General features: G+C 57.6%; 2 protein-coding genes across 2 annotated transcripts; both read left to right on the top strand.

The window, feature by feature from the left end:
- Positions 1-5100: 5100 nt before the first annotated feature.
- On the top strand, positions 5101-8092 carry LOC134038450 (collagen alpha-2(IV) chain-like). Its single transcript, XM_062483815.1, has 6 exons — positions 5101-6096; positions 6160-6195; positions 6295-6483; positions 6547-6744; positions 6781-6833; positions 7952-8092. Exons 1-6 carry the CDS (start codon positions 5136-5138, stop codon positions 8090-8092), a joined length of 1578 nt encoding a protein of 525 aa, XP_062339799.1. The 5' UTR covers positions 5101-5135.
- Positions 8093-9752: 1660 nt separating this feature from the next.
- On the top strand, positions 9753-15591 carry LOC134038443 (uncharacterized). Its single transcript, XM_062483803.1, has 10 exons — positions 9753-10043; positions 10128-10247; positions 10325-10443; positions 10531-10681; positions 10791-10909; positions 10987-11171; positions 12498-12552; positions 12926-13018; positions 13481-13613; positions 15329-15591. Exons 1-10 carry the CDS (start codon positions 9776-9778, stop codon positions 15589-15591), a joined length of 1506 nt encoding a protein of 501 aa, XP_062339787.1. The 5' UTR covers positions 9753-9775.
- Positions 15592-16805: the final 1214 nt, after the last annotated feature.

Genomic DNA, 16805 nt, shown 5'->3' with positions numbered 1-16805 from the left:
AGGTTCCCCCGGGTTACCAGGCCAGCCAGGTTCCCCCGGGTTCCCAGGCCAGCCAGGTTCCCCCAGCTCCCCTCAGTTACCAGGGCTGCCAGGTTTCCCTGAGTCCCCTCAGTATCCAGGGCAGCCAGGGTCCCCCCAGTATCCAGGGCTGCCAGGTTCTCCCGGGTTCCCTCAGTTGCCAGGCCATCCAGGTTCCCCTGGGTCCCCCCAGTTTCCAGACTCCCCTCAGTTTCCAGGGTCCCCCCCGTATCCAGGGCTGCCAGGTTTCCCCAGACCGTTCCCAACCACTGCAAGCCTTTCCAATTCTGACTCGGCAGAGCTGCCTCCATACCCCTGGTTCCCGGGCTTCCCTCTATTACCCAGACCGCTCCCAGCAACTGCCACTACAAGAGCTACGCCAGGGCTTCCTTACCACTCTTTTCCAAGGTCCCCTCAGTACCCCTGGTCTCTGACTCCTGCCAACATAGCTGGACCCACTCATCCCCAGAGGCCTCCCTGTGTTAACTCCGCCCACTACAAACGCAAGCCAAAGAGGGTTAAGCAGATGGTCCCTCCAGTGTACAACATTATGTTCCGGGACGATGCTTCCCTTCAGTTGAATGTTACACAGGCTCCAGCAGGGACCCCCAAGTCTTCCACCACTGCTGGTGTCGAGGACCAGAGGAGGATTCCTGGGTTTGGTTCTGCCAGTAGGGGTGCCCTCCCTCCTCCACCTGCTGAGGACTCGTAGCAAGTGACTCTTAACAATTCTTTTGAGTAGTTGTGTAATGTCACTTCTGCACTTTTATAATAAAGAATTCTTAACTTTAAACTGACTGGGTTGGAATTTGTTGCTGTGAACATGAATTTCTGTATGGCATGGTTTGATCATTAACTTGTTTGATTTAAATGCTTGAAACTTTACCGAGTTGGTTATTTGACATGCAGTTCTGCCCAATGGATTTGTGTACTCTAATATACTTATTCACAAGTCCGTTGGTAAGACTTTCACTCTAGACCAAAAGTGCTTGCGTTTGTCTGCCCCTCACAAAGGAAGCAGCGCTCTGAAGTGACTTTCTAGAGGATTATTGGGTTTCAGAGTGCTACTGTATAGCCCAGGCTGACACTTTCTATCCTTCAGCAGCCACGCTGAAACCACAGTTCTGTCGGCGCCTTACTCTGGTTTTGAGAATAATCTAACAAAACATTTGCCACGATTGCAGTGCAGACTTTAAAATGTAGCCTTGCCTTTTCCTCAAACCTTATAGATTCTTATGAACAAGCTACTAAAACCGATAGTCTTTGTTGTAAATATGTTAACGTTTTAAGAATGGACATTTTATTGTGGGTGCCACCGTAGCTCATTAGCTGAGACCTTGATGCAGCGGCCTCAGTTCGAATCCAGCGCCGGTCATTTCTGCATGTCACCCCCCCTACATTTCCTTTCTCAACTGTCTAATAAAGGCCAACAATATATCTTAAAACATTCTGCATATTTTATTGTACATGTGGTTTTACAGGCAGGCGCTAGACTGCCTCTGAAACGACAACGCCTCACCATTTTAATGCTACGGAGGAGACACCAGAACCTCCTGAGGGTGCAGGTGGGGACCAGAAGCCATCCCCCTCCCCTGACTTGGAGCCCCCAGATGAGGACCCACCCAGATCCAACGTGTCGGGCGGAGTCCCAGCTGTCTCTCAGGAGAATGACTGTAAAAAAATAAATAAGAAAGCTGACAAACCAGCTACAGATCCAGCTTTTCAATTCTCTCTCATAGTCTGGATGGTAATTACTTGACATTATTCAAATCAATTATTAATATATTTCATAACATATTAATAATATTTCAGAAGCAAACTGTAAGTTCAAAAACAGACATAACTAAATGGATGTAATAAAAATAATTGGAAAGTAATATTTATATGATTTCCGAGTCAGATTGGCATGAGCTCATCAGCACTAAATTGACTGAAACACATTGCCAATTGGGAGCATCAAAGTGAACCAACCCCTCTACTCTGAACAACCACTGAGAAAGTCACTTCATGACAGTGATCCAATTGCACTTCAGGTGCGTTTGAATGAAGTCTTGCCCACCTCAAATTTACAAATTTGATTGGTCGTCCAATTTGAGCGAGCACCTTAAAGCTGTGTAGAATGTGTATTTGCGTTATGTTGGGTAGGGCCGCGTTGAGAGGTTGTTCAACATGGTGTGGTGTAATTCTCAGTTTTGCTTCTTGGTACTGAGGACTTTGGCCTGTTTTGTAGCAGTTTCCTATGGAAGTATTAGAGATGGGAGCACATTTAGGTTAACAAATGAAGAGACCGATCCGACGGAATTCGAAACCAAATTTAGAAGAGACTTCCTTCGTGACGCAAATGAGCCCAGATCTCCGACTGGCGTCGTAACTGGAAACGGCTCTCTTGCCTTTGATTCAGACGGTCGGGAGTCTAACCAAACAACAGGCATGGCTTGTGAGTATACACGACATCCCTCAAGTTGGCCAACGCGTGTTTAGCGGTTCCTCCAGTATAGTAACTTCCTCCCTACTGTTTTAGCTCGGCACCTGTTGATGAATGCTAAACTAAAACGCATGGGACCTTCGGTGCAGTGCGCTGATGATGCTATGACCTTGCGGGTGAAGGGAGGGAAGACTCCTCATTTTCTGGTTGACAATGGTGAGATCAATGATGCATTTCTGTGGATTTCCCGTGAAAACGGCGAGTAGTTTGATCTGAGGATCTGCTTTCTGCAGGTGACGGGACTCTCATTCCCGTGACTCGGATGCCTTCTCAGTGTGGATTCTCTGTGAGAAGGTCACGCAGAGATGTGCTTTTTGTAGCTCCATACCAAGGCTGCCATGTTACTCAACGGGTAATTCATAATGAAGCAATGGCAGACTAGAGACGCCCCTCTTTTTATTTGGTTGCATTTGAGCCAAGTGGTCTACTCTTCCAACAGGGTGGAGATCATGTACTGCATTTAAAGCTGTGGGGGGAATCCATGACAATGTCTTGTCCTCTTGCACCTCCTCGCCCTTCAGTCTCCTGCCTCAGAAACGGCATGGTGTTGAATATGGGTAACATTGCAGCAGATGCACTCTCTGTAAAAGGTACATTTCAGCAGTTGCTCTCGTTTTGAAACAAGCCAATCCGAGTTTGTCTACTGTGTTTCAACAACCGTTTGCCAAGTGACCTGATGGTTAACTCTTTCTCGTTTAGTCTCTAACGTATGGGAGCCCCTGCTGTCATCCAGACAACTTTGTGGATTTTCTGTGGCATCACATTCTAGCAGATTGATGATCAGGGCTCCTTACAAAGAACCCTGCGTCAAGATGGAGGTTTAGTGCCAACTTCTGATCACAAATATGTGTATGGTGTATATTTGGGTCTTCCACTAATGCTTTTGTGTTTACAGGATCAGGTGCATGTTCTTGTCCTGCTGATGAATGGCCAACAGTTTGCAGTATCCTGCCCATCTCCACCTGCTGCTCCGGCAACAACTGATCCCCTGACACCAGACAATCTTCCTTACCCTCAGTTTCCAGGGCTGCCGGGCTCCCCCGGGTCCCCCCAGTATCCAGGGCTGCCGGGGTCCCCCCAGTATCCAGGGCTGCCGGGCTCCCCCGGGTCCCCCCAGTATCCAGGGCTGCCGGGCTCCCCCGGGTCCCCCCAGTATCCAGGGGTGCCGGGCTCCCCCGGGTCCCCCCAGTATCCAGGCCAGCCAGGTTCCCCCGGGTCCCCCCAGTTTCCAGGGTCCCCCCAGTATCCAGGGCAGCCAGGGTCCCCTCAGTATCCAGGGCTGCCAGGTTACCCCGGCTCCCCCCAGTTTCCAGGCTCACCTCAGTTCCCAGGGCTGCCAGGTTCCCCCCAGTTCCCAGGGCTGCCAGGGTCCCCTCAGTTCCCAGGCCTGCCAGGTTCCCCTGAGTACCCTCAGTATCCAGGGCAGCCAGGTTCACCTCAGTATCCAGGGCAGCCAGGTTCCCCTCAGTCCCCTCAGCTTCCAGGGTCCCTCGAGTATCCAGGGCAGCCAGGTTCCACAGGGTCCCCCCAGTTTCCGGGCTCCCCTCAGTTTCCAGGACTGCCAGGTTCCCCAGGCTCTCCTCAATTTCCAGGGCTGCCAGGTTCCCCAGGGTCCCCCCAATATCCAGGTCTGCCAGGTTCCTCAGGGTCCCCTCAGTTCCCAGGCTCACCTCAGTTACCAGAGCTGCCAGGTTCCCCCCAGTATCCAGGGCTGCCGGGTTCCCCCGGGACCCCTCAGTTTCCAGGTTCCCCTGGGTCCCCCCAGTTCCCAGGCCAGCCAGGTTCCCCCGGGTCCCCCCAGTTTCCAGGGTCCCCCCAGTATCCAGCACTGCCAGGTTCCCCAGGCTCTCCTCAATTTCCAGGTCTGCCAGGGTTCCCTCAGTTCCCAGGCCTGCCAGGTTCCCCTGAGTACCCTCAGTATCCAGGGCAGCCAGGTTCCCCTCAGTATCCAGGGCAGCCAGGTTCCCCTCAGTCCCCTCAGCTTCCAGGGTCCCTCGAGTATCCAGGGCAGCCAGTTTCCCCTCAGTCCCCTCAGCTTCCGGCCTCACCTCAGTTACCAGGGCAGCCAGGTTCCCCCGGGTCCCCCCAGTTTCCAGGCTCACCTCAGTTACCAGGGTTGGCAGGTTCCCCAGGCTCCCCCCAGTATCCAGGGCAGCCAGGGTCCCCCCAGTATCCAGGGCTGCCAGGTTCCCCTGAGTCCCCTCAGTTCCCAGGCCTGCCAGGTTTCCCTGAGTACCCTCAGTATCCAGGGCAGCCAGGGTCCCCCCAGTATCCAGGGCTGCCAGGTTCCCCCGGGTTCCCTCAGTTACCAGGCCAGCCAGGTTCCCCTGGGTTCCCAGGCCAGCCAGGTTCCCCCAGCTCCCCTCAGTTACCAGGGCTGCCAGGTTTCCCTGAGTCCCCTCAGTATCCAGGGCAGCCAGGGTCCCCTCAGTTCCCAGGCCTGCCAGGTTCCCCTGAGTCCCCTCGGTTCCCAGGCCTGCCAGGTTCCCCTGAGTCCCCTCAGCTTCCGGGCTCCCCTCAGTTTCCAGGACTGCCAGGTTCCCCAGGCTCTCAATTTCCAGGGCTGCCAGGTTCCCCAGGCTCTCAATTTCCAGGGCTGCCAGGTTCCCCAGGCTCTTCTCAGTTTCCAGGGATGCCAGGTTCCCCAGGGTCACCCCAGTATCCAGGCCAGCCAGGTTCCCCTGAGTCCCCTCAGTTCCCAGGCCAGCCAGGTTCCCCAGGGTCACCCCAGTATCCAGGTCTGCCAGGTTCCCCCGAGTCCCCTCAGTTCCCAGGGCTGCCAGGGTCCCCTCAGTATCCAGGGCAGCCAGGGTCCCCTCAGTATCCAGGGCAGCCAGGTTTCGCTGAGTCCCCTCAGTTACCAGGCCAGCCAGGTTCCCCTGGGTCCCCCCAGTATCCAGGGCTGCCAGGATCCCCTCAGTTCCCAGGCTCCACTCAGTTACCAGGGTTGCCAGGTTCCCCAGGCTCCCCCCAGTATCCAGGGCAGCCAGGGTCCCCCCAGTATCCAGGGCTGCCAGGTTCCCCCGGGTTCCCTCAGTTACCAGGCCAGCCAGGTTCCCCCGGGTTCCCAGGCCAGCCAGGTTCCCCCAGCTCCCCTCAGTTACCAGGGCTGCCAGGTTTCCCTGAGTCCCCTCAGTATCCAGGGCTGCCAGGTTCCCCCGGGTTCCCTCAGTTGCCAGGTTCCCCCGGGTTCCCAGGCCAGCCAGGTTCCCCCAGCTCCCCTCAGTTACCAGGGCTGCCAGGTTTCCCTGAGTCCCCTCAGTATCCAGGGCAGCCAGGGTCCCCCCAGTATCCAGGGCTGCCAGGTTCCCCCGGGTTCCCTCAGTTACCAGGCCAGCCAGGTTCCCCCGGGTTCCCAGGCCAGCCAGGTTCCCCCAGCTCCCCTCAGTTACCAGGGCTGCCAGGTTTCCCTGAGTCCCCTCATTATCCAGGGCAGCCAGGGTCCCCCCAGTATCCAGGGCTGCCAGGTTCCCCCGGGTTCCCTCAGTTACCAGGCCAGCCAGGTTCCCCCGGGTTACCAGGCCAGCCAGGTTCCCCCGGGTTCCCAGGCCAGCCAGGTTCCCCCAGCTCCCCTCAGTTACCAGGGCTGCCAGGTTTCCCTGAGTCCCCTCAGTATCCAGGGCTGCCAGGTTCCCCCGGGTTCCCTCAGTTACCAGGCCAGCCAGGTTCCCCCGGGTTCCCAGGCCAGCCAGGTTCCCCCAGCTCCCCTCAGTTACCAGGGCTGCCAGGTTTCCCTGAGTCCCCTCAGTATCCAGGGCTGCCAGGTTCCCCCGGGTTCCCTCAGTTGCCAGGTTCCCCCGGGTTCCCAGGCCAGCCAGGTTCCCCCAGCTCCCCTCAGTTACCAGGGCTGCCAGGTTTCCCTGAGTCCCCTCAGTATCCAGGGCAGCCAGGGTCCCCGCAGTATCCAGGGCTGCCAGGTTCCCCCGGGTTCCCTCAGTTACCAGGCCAGCCAGGTTCCCCCGGGTTCCCAGGCCAGCCAGGTTCCCCCAGCTCCCCTCAGTTACCAGGGCTGCCAGGTTTCCCTGAGTCCCCTCAGTATCCAGGGCTGCCAGGTTCCCCCGGGTTCCCTCAGTTACCAGGCCAGCCAGGTTCCCCCGGGTTCCCAGGCCAGCCAGGTTCCCCCAGCTCCCCTCAGTTACCAGGGCTGCCAGGTTTCCCTGAGTCCCCTCAGTATCCAGGGCTGCCAGGTTCCCCCGGGTTCCCTCAGTTGCCAGGTTCCCCCGGGTTCCCAGGCCAGCCAGGTTCCCCCAGCTCCCCTCAGTTACCAGGGCTGCCAGGTTCCCCCGGGTTCCCTCAGTTACCAGGCCAGCCAGGTTCCCCCGGGTTCCCAGGCCAGCCAGGTTCCCCCAGCTCCCCTCAGTTACCAGGGCTGCCAGGTTTCCCTGAGTCCCCTCAGTATCCAGGGCTGCCAGGTTCCCCCGGGTTCCCTCAGTTGCCAGGTTCCCCCGGGTTCCCTCAGTTGCCAGGTTCCCCCGGGTTCCCAGGCCAGCCAGGTTCCCCCAGCTCCCCTCAGTTACCAGGGCTGCCAGGTTTCCCTGAGTCCCCTCAGTATCCAGGGCAGCCAGGGTCCCCGCAGTATCCAGGGCTGCCAGGTTCCCCCGGGTTCCCTCAGTTACCAGGCCAGCCAGGTTCCCCCGGGTTCCCAGGCCAGCCAGGTTCCCCCAGCTCCCCTCAGTTACCAGGGCTGCCAGGTTTCCCTGAGTCCCCTCAGTATCCAGGGCTGCCAGGTTCCCCCGGGTTCCCTCAGTTACCAGGCCAGCCAGGTTCCCCCGGGTTCCCAGGCCAGCCAGGTTCCCCCAGCTCCCCTCAGTTACCAGGGCTGCCAGGTTTCCCTGAGTCCCCTCAGTATCCAGGGCTGCCAGGTTCCCCCGGGTTCCCTCAGTTGCCAGGTTCCCCCGGGTTCCCAGGCCAGCCAGGTTCCCCCAGCTCCCCTCAGTTACCAGGGCTGCCAGGTTCCCCCGGGTTCCCTCAGTTACCAGGCCAGCCAGGTTCCCCCGGGTTCCCAGGCCAGCCAGGTTCCCCCAGCTCCCCTCAGTTACCAGGGCTGCCAGGTTTCCCTGAGTCCCCTCAGTATCCAGGGCTGCCAGGTTCCCCCGGGTTCCCTCAGTTGCCAGGTTCCCCCGGGTTCCCAGGCCAGCCAGGTTCCCCCAGCTCCCCTCAGTTACCAGGGCTGCCAGGTTTCCCTGAGTCCCCTCAGTATCCAGGGCAGCCAGGGTCCCCCCAGTATCCAGGGCTGCCAGGTTCCCCCGGGTTCCCTCAGTTGCCAGGCCATCCAGGTTCCCCTGGGTCCCCCCAGTTTCCAGACTCCCCTCAGTTTCCAGGGTCCCCCCCGTATCCAGGGCTGCCAGGTTTCCCCAGACCGTTCCCAACCACTGCAAGCCTTTCCAATTCTGACTCGGCAGAGCTGCCTCCATACCCCTGGTTCCCGGGCTTCCCTCTATTACCCAGACCGCTCCCAGCAACTGCCACTACAAGAGCTACGCCAGGGCTTCCTTACCACTCTTTTCCAAGGTCCCCTCAGTACCCCTGGTCTCTGACTCCTGCCAACATAGCTGGACCCACTCATCCCCAGAGGCCTCCCTGTGTTAACTCCGCCCACTACAAACGCAAGCCAAAGAGGGTTAAGCAGATGGTCCCTCCAGTGTACAACATTATGTTCCGGGACGATGCTTCCCTTCAGTTGAATGTTACACAGGCTCCAGCAGGGACCCCCAAGTCTTCCACCACTGCTGGTGTCGAGGACCAGAGGAGGATTCCTGGGTTTGGTTCTGCCAGTAGGGGTGCCCTCCCTCCTCCACCTGCTGAGGACTCGTAGCAAGTGACTCTTAACAATTCTTTTGAGTAGTTGTGTAATGTCACTTCTGCACTTTTATAATAAAGAATTCTTAACTTTAAACTGACTGGGTTGGAATTTGTTGCTGTGAACATGAATTTCTGTATGGCATGGTTTGATCATTAACTTGTTTGATTTAAATGCTTGAAACTTTACCGAGTTGGTTATTTGACATGCAGTTCTGCCCAATGGATTTGTGTACTCTAATATACTTATTCACAAGTCCGTTGGTAAGACTTTCACTCTAGACCAAAAGTGCTTGCGTTTGTCTGCCCCTCACAAAGGAAGCAGCGCTCTGAAGTGACTTTCTAGAGGATTATTGGGTTTCAGAGTGCTACTGTATAGCCCAGGCTGACACTTTCTATCCTTCAGCAGCCACGCTGAAACCACAGTTCTGTCGGCGCCTTACTCTGGTTTTGAGAATAATCTAACAAAACATTTGCCACGATTGCAGTGCAGACTTTAAAATGTAGCCTTGCCTTTTCCTCAAACCTTATAGATTCTTATGAACAAGCTACTAAAACCGATAGTCTTTGTTGTAAATATGTTAACGTTTTAAGAATGGACATTTTATTGTGGGTGCCACCGTAGCTCATTAGCTGAGACCTTGATGCAGCGGCCTCAGTTCGAATCCAGCGCCGGTCATTTCTGCATGTCACCCCCCCTACATTTCCTTTCTCAACTGTCTAATAAAGGCCAACAATATATCTTAAAACATTCTGCATATTTTATTGTACATGTGGTTTTACAGGCAGGCGCTAGACTGCCTCTGAAACGACAACGCCTCACCATTTTAATGCTACGGAGGAGACACCAGAACCTCCTGAGGGTGCAGGTGGGGACCAGAAGCCATCCCCCTCCCCTGACTTGGAGCCCCCAGATGAGGACCCACCCAGATCCAACGTGTCGGGCGGAGTCCCAGCTGTCTCTCAGGAGAATGACTGTAAAAAAATAAATAAGAAAGCTGACAAACCAGCTACAGATCCAGCTTTTCAATTCTCTCTCATAGTCTGGATGGTAATTACTTGACATTATTCAAATCAATTATTAATATATTTCATAACATATTAATAATATTTCAGAAGCAAACTGTAAGTTCAAAAACAGACATAACTAAATGGATGTAATAAAAATAATTGGAAAGTAATATTTATATGATTTCCGAGTCAGATTGGCATGAGCTCATCAGCACTAAATTGACTGAAACACATTGCCAATTGGGAGCATCAAAGTGAACCAACCCCTCTACTCTGAACAACCACTGAGAAAGTCACTTCATGACAGTGATCCAATTGCACTTCAGGTGCGTTTGAATGAAGTCTTGCCCACCTCAAATTTACAAATTTGATTGGTCGTCCAATTTGAGCGAGCACCTTAAAGCTGTGTAGAATGTGTATTTGCGTTATGTTGGGTAGGGCCGCGTTGAGAGGTTGTTCAACATGGTGTGGTGTAATTCTCAGTTTTGCTTCTTGGTACTGAGGACTTTGGCCTGTTTTGTAGCAGTTTCCTATGGAAGTATTAGAGATGGGAGCACATTTAGGTTAACAAATGAAGAGACCGATCCGACGGAATTCGAAACCAAATTTAGAAGAGACTTCCTTCGTGACGCAAATGAGCCCAGATCTCCGACTGGCGTCGTAACTGGAAACGGCTCTCTTGCCTTTGATTCAGACGGTCGGGAGTCTAACCAAACAACAGGCATGGCTTGTGAGTATACACGACATCCCTCAAGTTGGCCAACGCGTGTTTAGCGGTTCCTCCAGTATAGTAACTTCCTCCCTACTGTTTTAGCTCGGCACCTGTTGATGAATGCTAAACTAAAACGCATGGGACCTTCGGTGCAGTGCGCTGATGATGCTATGACCTTGCGGGTGAAGGGAGGGAAGACTCCTCATTTTCTGGTTGACAATGGTGAGATCAATGATGCATTTCTGTGGATTTCCCGTGAAAACGGCGAGTAGTTTGATCTGAGGATCTGCTTTCTGCAGGTGACGGGACTCTCATTCCCGTGACTCGGATGCCTTCTCAGTGTGGATTCTCTGTGAGAAGGTCACGCAGAGATGTGCTTTTTGTAGCTCCATACCAAGGCTGCCATGTTACTCAACGGGTAATTCATAATGAAGCAATGGCAGACTAGAGACGCCCCTCTTTTTATTTGGTTGCATTTGAGCCAAGTGGTCTACTCTTCCAACAGGGTGGAGATCATGTACTGCATTTAAAGCTGTGGGGGGAATCCATGACAATGTCTTGTCCTCTTGCACCTCCTCGCCCTTCAGTCTCCTGCCTCAGAAACGGCATGGTGTTGAATATGGGTAACATTGCAGCAGATGCACTCTCTGTAAAAGGTACATTTCAGCAGTTGCTCTCGTTTTGAAACAAGCCAATCCGAGTTTGTCTACTGTGTTTCAACAACCGTTTGCCAAGTGACCTGATGGTTAACTCTTTCTCGTTTAGTCTCTAACGTATGGGAGCCCCTGCTGTCATCCAGACAACTTTGTGGATTTTCTGTGGCATCACATTCTAGCAGATTGATGATCAGGGCTCCTTACAAAGAACCCTGCGTCAAGATGGAGGTTTAGTGCCAACTTCTGATCACAAATATGTGTATGGTGTATATTTGGGTCTTCCACTAATGCTTTTGTGTTTACAGGATCAGGTGCATGTTCTTGTCCTGCTGATGAATGGCCAACAGTTTGCAGTATCCTGCCCATCTCCACCTGCTGCTCCGGCAACAACTGATCCCCTGACACCAGACAATCTTCCTTACCCTCAGTTTCCAGGGCTGCTGGGCTCCCCCGGGTCCCCCCAGTATCCAGGGCTGCCGGGCTCCCCCGGGTCCCCCCAGTATCCAGGGCTGCCGGGCTCCCCCGGGTCCCCCCAGTATCCAGGGCTGCCGGGGTCCCCCGGGTCCCCCCAGTATCCAGGGCTGCCGGGGTCCCCCCAGTATCCAGGGCTGCCGGGCTCCCCCGGGTCCCCCCAGTATCCAGGGCTGCCGGGCTCCCCCGGGTCCCCCCAGTATCCAGGGCTGCCGGGCTCCCCCGGGTCCCCCCAGTATCCAGGCCAGCCAGGTTCCCCCGGGTCCCCCCAGTTTCCAGGGTCCCCCCAGTATCCAGGGCAGCCAGGGTCCCCTCAGTATCCAGGGCTGCCAGGTTACCCCGGCTCCCCCCAGTTTCCAGGCTCACCTCAGTTACCAGGGCTGCCAGGTTCCCCCCAGTTCCCAGGGCTGCCGGGTTCCCCCGGGACCCCCCAGTTTAGAGTACCCCGGGTTCCCTCAGTTAACAGGCTCCCCCCAGTATCCAGGGCTGCCAGGGTCCCCTCAGTATCCAGGGCTGCCAGGTTACCACGGGTTCCCTCAGTTACCAGGCCAGCCAGCTTCCCCCGGGTCCCCCCAGTTTCCAGGTTCCCCCCAGTTCCCAGGGCTGCCGGGTTCCCCTGAGTACCCTCAGTATCCAGGGCAGCCAGGTTCCCCTCAGTATCCAGGGCAGCCAGGTTCCCCTCAGTATCCAGGGCAGCCAGGTTCCCCTCAGTCCCCTCAGCTTCCAGGGTCCCTCGAGTATCCAGGGCAGCCAGGTTCCCCTCAGTCCCCTCAGCTTCCGGGGTCACCTCAGTTACCAGGGCTAACCTGTTCCCCCGGGTCCCCTCAGTTACCAGGACAGCCAGGTTCCCCCGGGTCCCCCCAGTTTCCAGGCTCACCTCAGTTACCAGGGTTGGCAGGTTCCCCAGGGTCCCCCCAGTATCCAGGGCTGCCAGGTTCCCCTGAGTCCCCTCAGTTCCCAGGCCTGCCAGGTTCCCCTGAGTACCCTCAGTATCCAGGGCAGCCAGGGTCCCCCCAGTATCCAGGGCTGCCAGGTTCCCCCGGGTTCCCTCAGTTACCAGGCCAGCCAGGTTCCCCTGGGTTCCCAGGCCAGCCAGGTTCCCCCAGATCCCCTCAGTTACCAGGGCTGCCAGGTTTCCCTGAGTCCCCTCAGTATCCAGGGCAGCCAGGGTCCCCTCAGTTCCCAGGCCTGCCAGGTTCCCCTGAGTCCCCTCAGTTCCCAGGCCTGCCAGGTTCCCCTGAGTCCCCTCAGTTCCCAGGCCTGCCAGGTTCCCCTGAGTCCCCTCAGCTTCCGGGCTCCCCTCAGTTTCCAGGACTGCCAGGTTCCCCAGGCTCTCAATTTCCAGGGCTGCCAGGTTCCCCAGGCTCTTCTCAGTTTCCAGGGATGCCAGGTTCCCCAGGGTCACCCCAGTATCCAGGTCTGCCAGGTTCCCCTGAGTCCCCTCAGTTCCCAGGCCAGCCAGGTTCCCCTGAGTCCCCTCAGTTCCCAGGCCAGCCAGGTTCCCCTGAGTCCCCTCAGTTCCCAGGCCAGCCAGGTTCCCCCGGGTCCCCCCAGTATCCAGGGCAGCCAGGGTCCCCTCAGTATCCAGGGCAGCCAGGGTCCCCTCAGTATCCAGGGCAGCCAGGTTTCGCTGAGTCCCCTCAGTTACCAGGCCAGCCAGGTTCCCCCGGGTCCCCCCAGTATCCAGGGCTGCCAGGATCCCCTCAGTTCCCAGGCTCCACTCAGTTACCAGGGTTGGCAGGTTCCCCAGGCTCCCCCCAGTATCCAGGGCAGCCAGGGTCCCCCCAGTATCCAGGGCTGCCAGGTTCCCCCGGGTTCCCTGAGTTACCAGGCCAGCCAGGTTCCCCCGGGTTCCCAGGCCAGCCAGGTTCCCCCAGCTCCCCTCAGTTACCAGGGCTGCCAGGTTTCCCTGAGTCCCCTCAGTATCCAGGGCTGCCAGGTTCCCCCGGGTTCCCTCAGTTGCCAGGCCAGCCAGGTTCCCCCGGGTTCCCAGACCAGCCAGGTTCCCCCAGCTCCCCTCAGTTACCAGGGCTGCCAGGTTTCCCTGAGTCCCCTCAGTATCCAGGGCTGCCAGGTTCCCCCGGGTTCCCTCAGTTACCAGGCCAGCCAGCTTCCCCCGGGTCCCCCCAGTTTCCAGGTTCCCCCCAGTTCCCAGGGCTGCCGGGTCCTCAATTTCCAGGTCTGCCAGGGTTCCCTCAGTTCCCAGGCCTGCCAGGTTCCCCTGAGTACCCTCAGTATCCAGGGCAGCCAGGTTCCCCTCAGTATCCAGGGCAGCCAGGTTCCCCTCAGTCCCCTCAGCTTCCAGGGTCCCTCGAGTATCCAGGGCAGCCAGGTTCCCCTCAGTCCCCTCAGCTTCCGGGGTCACCTCAGTTACCAGGGCTAACAGGTTCCCCCGGGTCCCCTCAGTTACCAGGACAGCCAGGTTCCCCCGGGTCCCCTCAGTTGCCAGGCCAGCCAGGTTCCCCCGGGTTCCCAGACCAGCCAGGTTCCCCCAGCTCCCCTCAGTATCCAGGGCTGCCAGGTTTCCCTGAGTCCCCTCAGTATCCAGGGCTGCCAGGTTCCCCCGGGTTCCCTCAGTTACCAGGCCAGCCAGGTTCCCCTGGGTTCCCAGGCCAGCCAGGTTCCCCCAGCTCCCCTCAGTATCCAGGGCTGCCAGGGTCCCCCCAGTTTCCAGGACTGCCAGGTTCCCCAGGCTCTCAGTTTCCAGGACTGCCAGGTTCCCCAGGCTCTCAATTTCCAGGGCTGCCAGGTTCCCCAGGCTCTTCTCAGTTTCCAGGGATGCCAGGTTCCCCAGGGTCACCCCAGTATCCAGGTCTGCCAGGTTCCCCCGAGTCCCCTCAGTTCCCAGGGCTGCCAGGGTCCCCTCAGTTCCCAGGGCTGCCAGGGTCCCCTCAGTATCCAGGGCAGCCAGGGTCCCCTCAGTATCCAGGGCAGCCAGGTTTCGCTGAGTCCCCTCAGTTACCAGGCCAGCCAGGTTCCCCTGGGTCCCCCCAGTATCCAGGGCTGCCAGGATCCCCTCAGTTCCCAGGCTCCACTCAGTTACCAGGGTTGGCAGGTTCCCCAGGCTCCCCCCAGTATCCAGGGCAGCCAGGGTCCCCCCAGTATCCAGGGCTGCCAGGTTCCCTCAGTTACCAGGCCAGCCAGGTTCCCCCGGGTTCCCAGGCCAGCCAGGTTCCCCCAGCTCCCCTCAGTTACCAGGGCTGCCAGGTTTCCCTGAGTCCCCTCAGTATCCAGGGCTGCCAGGTTCCCCCGGGTTCCCTCAGTTGCCAGGTTCCCCCGGGTTCCCAGGCCAGCCAGGTTCCCCCAGCTCCCCTCAGTTACCAGGGCTGCCAGGTTTCCCTGAGTCCCCTCAGTATCCAGGGCAGCCAGGGTCCCCCCAGTATCCAGGGCTGCCAGGTTCCCCCGGGTTCCCTCAGTTACCAGGCCAGCCAGGTTCCCCCGGGTTCCCAGGCCAGCCAGGTTCCCCCAGCTCCCCTCAGTTACCAGGGCTGCCAGGTTTCCCTGAGTCCCCTCATTATCCAGGGCAGCCAGGGTCCCCCCAGTATCCAGGGCTGCCAGGTTCCCCCGGGTTTCCTCAGTTACCAGGCCAGCCAGGTTCCCCCGGGTTACCAGGCCAGCCAGGTTCCCCCGGGTTACCAGGCCTGCCAGGTTCCCCCGGGTTCCCAGGCCAGCCAGGTTCCCCCAGCTCCCCTCAGTTACCAGGGCTGCCAGGTTTCCCCGGGTTCCCTCAGTTGCCAGGTTCCCCCGGGTTCCCAGGCCAGCCAGGTTCCCCCAGCTCCCCTCAGTTACCAGGGCTGCCAGGTTTCCCTGAGTCCCCTCAGTATCCAGGGCAGCCAGGGTCCCCCCAGTATCCAGGGCTGCCAGGTTCCCCCGGGTTCCCTCAGTTGCCAGGCCATCCAGGTTCCCCTGGGTCCCCCCAGTTTCCAGACTCCCCTCAGTTTCCAGGGTCCCCCCCGTATCCAGGGCTGCCAGGTTTCCCCAGACCGTTCCCAACCACTGCAAGCCTTTCCAATTCTGACTCGGCAGAGCTGCCTCCATACCCCTGGTTCCCGGGCTTCCCTCTATTACCCAGACCGCTCCCAGCAACTGCCACTACAAGAGCTACGCCAGGGCTTCCTTACCACTCTTTTCCAAGGTCCCCTCAGTACCCCTGGTCCCTGACTCCTGCCAACATAGCTGGACCCACTCATCCCCAGAGGCCTCCCTGTGTTAACTCCGCCCACTACAAACGCAAGCCAAAGAGGGTTAAGCAGATGGTCCCTCCAGTGTACAACATTATGTTCCGGGACGATGCTTCCCTTCAGTTGAATGTTACACAGGCTCCAGCAGGGACCCCCAAGTCTTCCACCACTGCTGGTGTCGAGGACCAGAGGAGGATTCCTGGGTTTGGTTCTGCCAGTAGGGGTGCCCTCCCTCCTCCACCTGCTGAGGACTCGTAGCAAGTGACTCTTAACAATTCTTTTGAGTAGTTGTGTAATGTCACTTCTGCACTTTTATAATAAAGAATTCTTAACTTTAAACTGACTGGGTTGGAATTTGTTGCTGTGAACATGAATTTCTGTATGGCATGGTTTGATCATTAACTTGTTTGATTTAAATGCTTGAAACTTTACCGAGTTGGTTATTTGACATGCAGTTCTGCCCAATGGATTTGTGTACTCTAATATACTTATTCACAAGTCCGTTGGTAAGACTTTCACTCTAGACCAAAAGTGCTTGCGTTTGTCTGAAGGAGGACGTGAGACATAGCGCGCCACTAGCAACGCGTCATTTTATGCGCAGGGCACTCCCTCCTAATAGGGCGGGGTATATAAGGGATTCCCGGCATATGCATCGCTAGTGCGACATAGACTTTAGTCTTCCTGCTGGTATGTCGTGTCTTTCCGGGTCTGATTTGGAGGAGTTCCATGGGGAGTCATTGGTCGACGACGGACCTTGTGAGGAAGCGGGGATCCCTCCAGCCGGAGGTTTCAAACCCCGTCGGAGTTCTCGTCTGGCGGTGAGGCAGCCGGTCCCGATCGAGGAATGGCCCGTTCCTCGACTCCTTTGCGGATACTATGAGAAGGGCCTTAGTCCACCTGTCGGTCTGTCCCATGAGGAGTTATACCTCCATTTCATGGACGCGTGTGAGGAGGATGCCGGGGTTTCCGTTCCCCGCAAAGCGCTGGGGAAGAGCAAGTGGGGTTCCGCTGCGGGTGCTGGCCTGGCCAAGAAGCCCAGAGCGGGGTCCGCAGGAGGCTCGTTCGTACCGCCGCCCGACCCCGTGCAGTTTCCTGCTCCCGTGACGAGGCCCGATCCCGTGCTGGCGGCACATAGATCTGCGGAGCACGCTCACCGGCATGGATGCCCGTCTCCAGCACCTCGAGGGAGCCAGGGCCTTGGGTGCGGCTCCCGTAGCCGCGGCTGCGGGCGTGCTTACTGCGGTGCAGGAGATCCGGCCCTCGTACGTCTTGGCCAGCGCGGTGCCGGCCGCTGCCTCTGGGGCCTCCTTTCTGCCTCCGTCGGCCGCCGTTCCGGCGAGTCTCCGCGACCAGATCCTTTCAGGTAAGGATGTGAACCTGGTGAAGATCTTGCTGTGTGGGCCTGACTCAGTCGAAAGCCGCATGGTAGAGTGCGGTAACGTGGCTGTGTTTTTGCGGGACGCCGATCCCCG

The sequence above is a fragment of the Osmerus eperlanus genome, chromosome 2 (genome assembly GCF_963692335.1).
Source record: "Osmerus eperlanus chromosome 2, fOsmEpe2.1, whole genome shotgun sequence".
Taxonomy (NCBI): domain Eukaryota; kingdom Metazoa; phylum Chordata; class Actinopteri; order Osmeriformes; family Osmeridae; genus Osmerus; species Osmerus eperlanus.
The sequence above is the reverse complement of the archived record's forward strand: the minus strand, read 5'-3'. Positions and strand labels throughout refer to the sequence as shown.